The sequence below is a fragment of the Scatophagus argus genome, chromosome 15 (genome assembly GCF_020382885.2).
Source record: "Scatophagus argus isolate fScaArg1 chromosome 15, fScaArg1.pri, whole genome shotgun sequence".
In the NCBI taxonomy this organism is placed as follows: Eukaryota; Metazoa; Chordata; class Actinopteri; family Scatophagidae; genus Scatophagus; species Scatophagus argus.
The window spans coordinates 15,556,704-15,566,714 of NC_058507.1; the positions used below are offsets into that span (position 1 = coordinate 15,556,704).

General features: G+C 40.7%; 1 protein-coding gene across 4 annotated transcripts in view; it reads left to right on the forward strand.

Annotated features, from left to right (window-relative positions):
* The window catches only part of nkx2.2a (NK2 homeobox 2a), a 34,765-nt gene that overhangs the window by 21,086 nt on the left and 3,668 nt on the right, over window positions 1-10,011 (forward strand). Inside the window, exon 3 of one of the 4 annotated variants that reach the window (XR_006845470.1) lies at window positions 111-937. The exons of 1 other annotated variant lie outside the window; for it this stretch is intronic. Coding sequence is in view for 1 of the 3 variants with exons in the window: in XM_046413569.1 (XP_046269525.1) it covers window positions 9,831-9,881 (51 nt within the window). In the remaining 2 variants the exon portion in view is untranslated. Of the gene's footprint in view, window positions 1-110; window positions 938-9,380; window positions 9,882-10,011 lie in introns of those variants that run through there. 2 more of the 4 variants (XR_006845469.1, XM_046413569.1) reach the window with 2 other exon arrangements.

The window sequence follows — 10,011 nt, forward strand, 5'->3', positions numbered from 1 at the left end:
TGGATATGTTTGCAATATGACAGGCCCAGTGTGCTCCTTACCGCTGACCCCACCTGCCATTTTGTTTCTGTCCTGCGAAGGTGTCAGTGATAAATGTTACCTTGTCTCAGCAGGTGTGCCTGGATGGAGGGCCCTGCCGCACGGAGGGGGTCACCAACCCCACAGTGTTTCCCCCATTTATTTGAATAATGGCCCATTAGGACGGCTGGATATCCAATGTTAAAGTAGCTGTATGTGTCTCCTAGATAAAAGACATAATTACCTGAGAGAGGGAGGATGTGTTGGTGCACACTTTTCCTCAGCTGGGCTCCAGAGCTCATGATTAACTCTCACTCCTGCCATTAGGTGGCAGCAGAGAGAGGTTTGTGGGTTGCAGTTCTTCTCCATGGCTGTAGCCCCTAAATAAATTGTTAGTGCAGCCAAACAGAGTCAAGAGGTGCATTTCTGAAAAAGACACCCATGAAAATTCTTTTGAAACTCATATTAGCACAATTTTAACACGATCAAAGAGTATATTGTGGATTTTCAATTTGGTGATCAGTTTAGACATCATCACCACTTATCCATTTAGACTGAGAAATCACTTCACGATTCACTTCAAATTTATTCAAACATGTGACAGGACATTCATTTAGTTCCCAGAATGAAACCTTCTCTAAAACTACACTATGTATCTTCTAAACTATTTGCAGGCAATGACTGTTCTCATTGAATTGCATAGTATCATGGTGAACAGAGAGTGCGCAATTTGTAAATTTTTGGCTTGCTGAGAGATAGAGTTGTCCTTTTTGGTCATCATTGTAGCTCCTTTTGCCTTTCATAGTTCTGGTTCAAGAGAGACTTGCCTGCTGTCAATGGAAATGTGGATTAGAAATTTGGAGTGGTATTCATATGAAGCAAAAAGATTGCCAATTAAAGATGAGTTCTTTATCATTTATATTTGCCCTTGGGGTTTTATTCTTCAATTGCTATCACCTTATAAAAGCATCCTTTTAGAGAAAAGAATAGAAGCCCATTTTCACGACCTCCTCTAATGCATTTCCATCCGTCTTCACTGCCTCTAAAAAAGTTTTCACCTCTCCACAAAACATGTTAATTGCCATCATGGGCCCAGGATAAAGAAAATATCTACACGTTAATTATCCAAATATGTTGGCAACCCATCTGCAGACAGCCATTGAAATTACTAAATTGTGTTTTCTCCTTTTCATCTTTCATTTTGGACACATTGTTAATCAAAAGGCTTCAAAAATGTGCAGATGGGTAATCCTTGTGTCTGCGAGGAGCAGGCTGGTTCAAGGTGAGTGTTTCATGCCCCTAAGCCCTTCTGTCTCTCGCTATTGTGTTGTTTAGGTTACATATCCTGATGGGATGCTCGCCATCGTAAATAGAGACTTTCTTTGCACACGTGCAGACACACACACACACACACACACACACACACACACATGAGAAACTCATGTAGCCATAAACATGCATGCACACATAGACTGCTGTACAGACAACTGCACACCTACTCACAGCAAAGCCTTCAGTATGCAATGACTGGTCATTATTTACGTAGTTACTGATTTTAGCAAGGTTTGCAGCGAGTAATTTTATTTCTTGCTTAGTATTGTGGAACTAACACTAATGTCAAAATTCTAATCTCGTAGTTTTTGTTTGCTTTTAAATCCTCTGTCTGTGTTTACTGGGCAGAATAGTCGAGAATCACTTGAGGGCTGTTAAAAAACACTAACACTGTGATTGTTGTCAAAAGTCCTGCCTTTTTCCCACAGAATGGTTTTCCCAATAAGAGTTTGTTTGTTGTTGTTTCAAAAGCTAAACTCCTGCACCTGACTCTCTACCACCAATGTTGTCTATTCAGCTGGCCCATACGCCATAATTGCATTCTCCATACTGGCAGTTGTAATTATTTCAAAGATTGTTCAAACACCAGTTCTTAATACGAATGACAACATTCATTGAATTGACACAGCACTGTGTCATGTATATCTGGAATTCATATTTCATATTGCATTGCTGTGCCCACATGATATTCAGTTCATTTGTCATGCAGGTTTTCAAGTGGCTTAACAGTACATTGCATGCTACTGTACTGTGTCTGCTTCTAATTTTTGCTCACTGAGTGTATCTCTATGAAGAATATGCATATATTGACATTTCATTTGACTCTCTATAGAGTTTCTAAAGAAAACTAACTACTACACTACATTTACAGTAAGTTCTCAACCTGGCCTCCTGATTAAAAATGTAAGGTTTCATGAATACAGTCTGACATTACTGTATGTCCAGGGTTTATTTTTCAGCAAAATACATTTGCAAGAAAATAAGTGGCCTTGAGACATCCCTTTTCTAATTCAAAATGTTTTATCCATGAATTATGTTCTTCCTTCTCCACTTCACTATGGACCTATTCTTGAAGGCAAATATCCTTTCAAAGCTTTTAAATCTTTACACCAAAACTGTTTGCAGCTGGAGAGAAGGCAAGGATGAGTTCACTCATCTTGATCTGTTCTTGACTCATGCTACAATATATTGTTTCAAAAAATGGGAGATGTCTTGAAAGACAAACTCAACATAACTGTTGCTCTTTGCATGTCTTAAGTTGTCTCTTTATAAATTCATGTTTTTGTTGATTAATACCTCCTGGCTACCTTGAGAGAATTACAGCTAGTCCATTTTACACTGTACCAGTTTTCTGCTGTAGATTTTATTTGCCACCTGATTTGGTTCTCCATCCAGTTAAAAGCCCTCTCCAATGGAGAAAGAGCTTTATTGCTGAAGTGGTCATAACCATGATTTGATTCTGCTCCTCTGCTTTCACCAGGGTAAATGGCTATTGTGCACGGTGTTGCAACTGATCCTGTCAGGTGACCTTCTATATCACACAGACATACAGCTGGATGACAAAACTCTCTGGTATCTACTGGAGGGATTAACACCACACTTCCAAAACATATTTGTATTTGATGATGGTGGCTCCACCCCACATAAAGTTGCAAAGTGGAAGGCGGTGTCAGTTTTATCAGTATTTTTTTGAACTGTAAAATTGCCATGAAATTATTTTACAGACATTTGTGGCCCCTCACAGAATGAATTAGGATAAAATTAATAATCTCATCAGCCTCAGCTGTTTAGTTCAATTACCAAATGCTGGCATGGTCACACGTTAAACTTTATGGTGTACATAGTAATTATCATTACACATTTGCAAATTATCATTGTCACTGTCATCATGTGAGCATGAGATGACTCTGCTTGTGCGTATCAGCATGCTAATGTTGGCTCTGCAGTGCTTTGGCTTCACAGAGCTGCTAGCACTTGTTCTTCAATCCTCAGTGTTCCTCAAGTAACATACTTGCCAAATTAATCCAAAGTGGACCTAGCATTTGGCAGTCAAAGTATTTAAGCTGCAGGTTATATTACCAGTTTTCTAAAAAGTGTTATCTTTAGTTTAAGTTGAGAATTTTAAACTAACTGAAACACACCTTCAGAGCTGTAGTTCAGTTCTTTACTTGGGTTTTTATGTAAGCAGACTTGTACTTTAACTTTTTATTGAAGAGCCAGATATTTTCGAACATAGCTGCTCATCCTTTGTACTGATGACTCAGAGTTTCATGCCTCTCAAAGCCTTGAAAGTGCTTCAGCTAGGCTACTAGTCACTTAATATTGTCTCTTCAGAAAATAAATGAGATAGTATGCTCTGTATGGAAACTTCTGTGTTTAATATCCTCCTCCATTTATTTATTCAGGTTTTCCCTTTAATTTGTCCCCTGTCTGTTTCTAATGCTCCTTTCACATATCTGGCCATTGAACAAGACAGCCGTCTCACAACCATAGACCTATAGATCCCTGCTTGCACATATGGCTTTGAAGTTAGCTGCCCTTTCTGATTGTAGGCTACCTGAATCAGTTAGACATATAGTTAAGTGAAAATTTTGATTGGATCAATTCTTCATTATTATTTGTAGCTTGCAGCTTTTCAAGCATCTGACCTTGACTAGAGCATGTTTTGTACCCACATGCCACAGAGGCTAAAATGCTTACAGAATGTGTCAGCTAAGTACTGTGTTTTTGGCCCTTAGCCTCAGCAGCAGGGATTGCAAACAGCTATATGGCTCTCCAAGGCCAAGCACTGGCCTTGCACCAAATGCTTAGCACTGGAAAGGAGGTATTCAAACCTAAAGTTATTCATGTCAAGTAATGCTCACAAAACCATTCCATGCAACAGGCCATAAATCTGATATTTTGATGGAAATGCCACACATTTCACTAATGCTGCAAAGGAACTATTTTTTTTTTTTTTTTACTCAACTAACACTTTGACACAGCTCACCACTTTCACACTATTTGTTCCCTCCTTTCACTTCTTCTCCAATAGGTAATAGGGCAAAAAATGTTAAGACCGATCGCCCTATACTCCACAGCTCCTTAAATTCACAAGGCACTTTTGTCATTTAAGGAATGGTAATATTCATCAGTGTGCAGAGTAGAATAGGGCACTTTATTGAAAAACAACTCATCTCCTCTACTTTGCTTCACATGTCTTGAAGGGCTAAAAAACACCCATTCACTCGCCTTAACTCTGAGGGCTTTGGTGGACTAATGCTAAACCTCTCTGAGTGCATGTATTTGTAAGGAAAAATTGTTAAGCCTTTCAAATTGATAGGACTGGCTATCATCATGTATGAGTCTCAACAATACAAGTGAGCCCTCGGGTTTAATCAAACTTTTTTTTAAGTGTATCTTCCGTGAAAATCAACCCAGTCTCCCTGGCATTTGTGTGTCGAGAAGCTCTCCATCTTTTCGTTCCCTTCGAGTGGTCGATACATTAAAACTTGAACTGATTGATTTCAGAATGCCGTGCCATCAGTGTCCTTACGCAGCCTTTAACTACATCTGAAGTATTTTAGTCATCAGGCTTTAGGCCAGGGATTGATAATAGCTTGACCGGCAAGGCCTATCTTACCCATCCTTTTTCAGGAGGTCTTGTATTTAGCACCCAGAGCACTTGTGGCAAATCTCAAACAGCACAAGAGTATTCACAGAGCGGCTGAGTGGAAAGCTTTTTCTCATTCGTCTGAACCTCATGAATACATTCCAGCTCACTAACTAACTACTTTGCCTTAATGTGGAATTTCAAACGAGGTATGAGGCCAATTTATTTATTTGTATTCTTTGCGTCTTAGTGATACTCTTGAACACAGTGATGGCAGGGAGGATAATCTCTGTCTTTCATCAGCAAAGTGGCAGCACACAAAACCCATCAGTAATGTATTCGCTATTGATTGATGGTCGCTCCTGCACTACTAGGCAACACCATTATTATCATGCATAGATTCCAGACTGCCCACAATAAAATCATTGTCCTGATTTAAGTTATCCATCCCCCCCAAGGTGTCATAATAACACAACTGGTGTTTGCCTCGTATTGCTTTCTTCCTCAACAATTACTGACGATCCCCTGTCATCATCTTTACACCAGCCAGATAGGTGACTCTTACAACCTTTGGTACGGGGAAAGGATGTTTCTCTATATGGGGAATGTGCAACAGGTTTAAATAGATGTGGTGAACAGAATGAAAACAGCTCTAAAAATAAAAGCAAAAAGTGAGGGAGTGATGGAACAGTTCCTTTCTGTTTAACCAGTTGTGTTTAAGGCAGATGGTGGTGAGAATCAAGCTGAATTGGATAAAAAGAAGTTGTCATTTTTTTCTTAAACTCCACAAACAGATGCTCCCCATATACTTCAGTTAAACATGTGGCCTTGTAGCCTGAGACGTAGAGTCCCACGGCGGATAATGATTTACTTACATATATGTATTCTACACTGGTTTCACCCCCTTAACTCTGAAAATGTGTTATCCAGTTATTCATTAATGTTCAAGTATGCAAGAGGCATATAGATTTTAGCCTCTATTTTTTCTCACATTTTACACACTGGCAAGGTGGTAAATGTTTATTTTATAATAATGAAATCATTATTATTATTTTTTCTTTCCTTATTTAGTTGCACTAATGCTGATTATTTTTGCGCCGAGTTAGTGCAGAGATTTTGTTATTTATAGCTGTTATTTTCTTTCTGACCGTGTGTTACTAATGACACTTTCCCTCCTCGCGAGTGGCCTCAGCTTACACAGTTGCGGGTGTTTTCAGTGTCGACACATGTGGATCTATGTAGTAAACATGTGTTAGTAGTCTGCCTCGTGGGAGACGCCCGGGTCCCGAATCATTGTGAATTACTGTGACCTTGGTTATCAATCATTGTATCAGGGTATCTAATGTAAACGCAACTGTGGCGTGGATAACATGCCACATCTGCTCTTTGGACAGCGCTGCTTCTTGGTTACCAAGCGATTTATTAGAGAGCCCAGTGTGAGGAATAATAGGTCGCAGAATAAAGATCAACCAGCAGCTCTTCCATAGGCGCACAATTATCTCTTAAACAGGCTGTTGTAACATTAATTCACCTACATTATACGGCAGATAGTTTCGTGTCCCAAAAGCATCCCAAAGAGAGAAAACTAGTTGTGGGGCTTAAAAGCAGCGTCCGCAGGGAGCTGTGTTTGCGCTCAAGACCAATTTATTGCCGATGAACATATGGCCAATATTTTGTCTCACGTCATAGCAAGGGGAAAACAAACACCATGCAATGTGAGCGAGTCAGCAAGAGCAGAGCCACTTGGCCAGCTATGCAAACGCTCTTGGACAATACGAGAAGAGGAGCACTTGCTTTCTGGGTATATAAACCACATCAAGCTTATCTCAGCACGCACTCCTGACTCCCATTTGGAGATATTTCATTAACTCTGCGCGCCGTCTTAACGCTGGCAACACATTCAGCCCCCCTCGAGTGTAGGTAAGCGCACCGGATGCTCCACTCACTATTTTCATTTTTTTAAACAACCAAAGAGACACTGCTTATTAGTTTTGCTATTATATGCGCATCAGCGCGCATCTTTGTCCTGAAGTGTGGAATGACCTGATCTTTTTCACTTTGTTTAGAATAGGATGGTTACTCAGGGTTTAGGCCTGTGTGTGTGTTAGCCCACAGTGGCTGGTTATCATTACACACTCACGTGGGCAGTCTGTTCCTGGTTGAACATTATCGTTATCGTTACAATGTGAGAGAGGCCTGCACCTTCGTGTCCAAACTCAGTCAGGAGAATAACATTAGTTGGAAATATGTAAAGGCAGAATTGTAAAACAAACCTTTTTAATTTGAGAAGACATTCATTTACAAAAAAAAAAACGCCTGGCTTCTCCAACAGCCAACAAAAATTCACTATGAATAACACACAGCAGCTTCCATAAATGGCGCGATCTCAAGGTGCCTAATTTACTGAAGAACATCTGTGTGTGTGTGTGTGGGATGAACACGGATGGAGATGATGTGTTTTTGCCCACAGAGGAAATAGCCTATCAGAAACAATTAATATTGCCTATATCACAACGTGTCTGAATTCACTTCGTAACATTATTGACTATTATACGTTGTCTAATTGGGTGCAAACAACAAGACACCCCCTGTTGTTTCTTAAATGTGCCGGTAGAGACCGCTAGAGCTCTACAGATGTCAACAGCTGTTAATGTTGCTACTGCACAGGCTGCCTTACAAGAAACACAAGTTGTCTGTACTTGTGCCATCTAGAACAGGACAGATCACGCTCTCCTGGAGAGGAGTATTTATTTATTTATTTATTCAAATGTCCCACGCGCTTATAAATAATAGCTGTCCCTTTTGATTTATCTAAAGAAGCCTCTGAGGCTCAAGCCATTTCTCCCTCCTCCCTCCCAATGTCAGTGCGATACCGAAATGGGAAGTGATTAAAAAATAATAAACCCCTTTTTAGCAATTCGTCTTACATTGGAAAAGATTAAGGCGAATGGCACAGCGTGGCATGAAATTCACCGTTACAAATAAACTGGTGGTTTAACAAATGAAGGCATCTCCTCGGGGCATGGGCGCAATGCTATAATCTCACTGAGGCATGTTTAATCATTAGAGGAAAGAAGATGAATAAAGACTTTTGCCCTGGAGGAAAAGGTGGCTAGATTTCTTAAAAAAAAAAAAACGGCTCCAAAATGATTTCTACCCTGAAGCCAAGTCTCCCCAGGCCATGGCTTAGCCCCCATAATAAATAAACCGGACCCGCTTTACCTGCATTTTATATATAGGCTTTTAATCACAGAGGGAGAAAATCGGTCTTGTCACTCTGTACATTTATCATGGACACCCTGAGGCAGGCGGGGTTACCTTTATCAAAGACTAACTCCCTGCCTGAGGCATCTGAACACGCTGAAATTCAGCGATTAAAGGAGGGAATGATCAACATTATTATGGATTCTCCTGCGGCATTCTTATTTGTGCATTCAATCGAAAGATTTATTTAATCAAGAATATAAAAACCTCTTTCTTCACTTATTTGGGAACAATCGTGGGCATGAATTTTTAGGAGGGAATTATAATTAATCAGACGGGGCCCGTTTTTTGGGGTTCATCCGAAAAATTAATTGTTTTTTGGATGAGTCCATTCTGCTGTACGTTTGATTGCAAAGCGGGGATCAGAAAAATGTAACGAGCTTTAATAATGAGCCAGTCAGCTCTGTTGCTTACAATATTAAAATGGGAGCACTGGCGAAACTGGTGATAGCATAATTAAAGCAGCAATGATCACATAAAAAGGTTAGTCTGCGCACTGTGCAGCGTTACACAAAAAAGTCCAATGAAATACCCAACGAGAAACACCTCTGCTGTGTTTCGTTTTAGTGTCAGATCTGGAGATTTAGTGTCAGCTGAACTCTAATAAGCGGGTGATGGGAAGCACCAGCCCTGCGCCCCGTATTGTCCTTTAAATCCTGATGCATCTGCAGCTCAGAGGCCCTTCTTTACTACATCTTCTCCGGTTTAACACCCCCAACACACACACACACACACGCACACACACATTTCATAGCAGACACACAGACCCAACTGAGGACTGAGCAAAAGGTAAATGATTTGGTTTCTAAACACATTTGCAACTGCGTTTTAACTTTCTCGTTTTGCTTATTTTTTTTCTTTTTTTCCCCTTTTTTTTACAATTCAAAATTACAAAAACAACACCGATAATGTCTGATAATGACCAGAAAACAATGCCAACTATTACACCGATAATAACAACAACAATAATAGTAATATCTTAGTCCTGTAAAATCTTAAAATCTGTCATATATTTGACAGTAAATTAATTTCTCATAATTATACATAATTGCAGCCTGAAAGCGTCCTGAGCAGATTTGCTTGACTGTGAACATTTTCCGCTGTTGGTTCCGTTAACTCGTCCAGCTCTTCAGAAACAGTCTGCATACTGGCTACTGTCAGAGTGAAAAGGCAAGCGGCCTGTTTGAACTACCTGTAAAAGTAAACAGGTAAACACAGAGCGATAGGCTCTCCAAGTGGAGTACGTCCACTTAGCCTGTGCACATTTACCTCTTCTTGCCGAAACCCTCGGCTCAATTGATCAAATAGTAGCTACATCCCCAGCAACTGGCCACAGTGTGCAGCCCAGTGCGCTCCCATGCACCGTCACCAAAGCCTACTGTGACTTCCCCCTTGTCACTGTGCCACACACAGCCAAAGCAAAGCATGGTGACACGGGCGATAAGCCTGCGTGCTCTAACACACTCTGATTTGACTCCACGCACTTTGAGGCACTAAATAAGTCACGGAGAAATAATGTCCTGCATGGGCCAAGTGAGTTTCCTGATGAGATGCGCACAGAGGCTACAGCCTGGGCCATTCCTCCGTGGCGCGTAAAGCTCTCTGGGTGTCTGCAGCGGGCTGGATGTCCCTTCACATGTCGGATTTAGCTGTGCAGCATTGGTGGATCAGGTCAGTAACCTCTCGCTCCCTTATAGAAGCTCAGGCGCAGCTCCAGTTTGTCCATACAGCCCGTTCAGCTCAATGGAGCCTTTGTGGGATGCTGAGACTTGTGATTAATTCTGCCAGTGTGGTGAAATATTTAC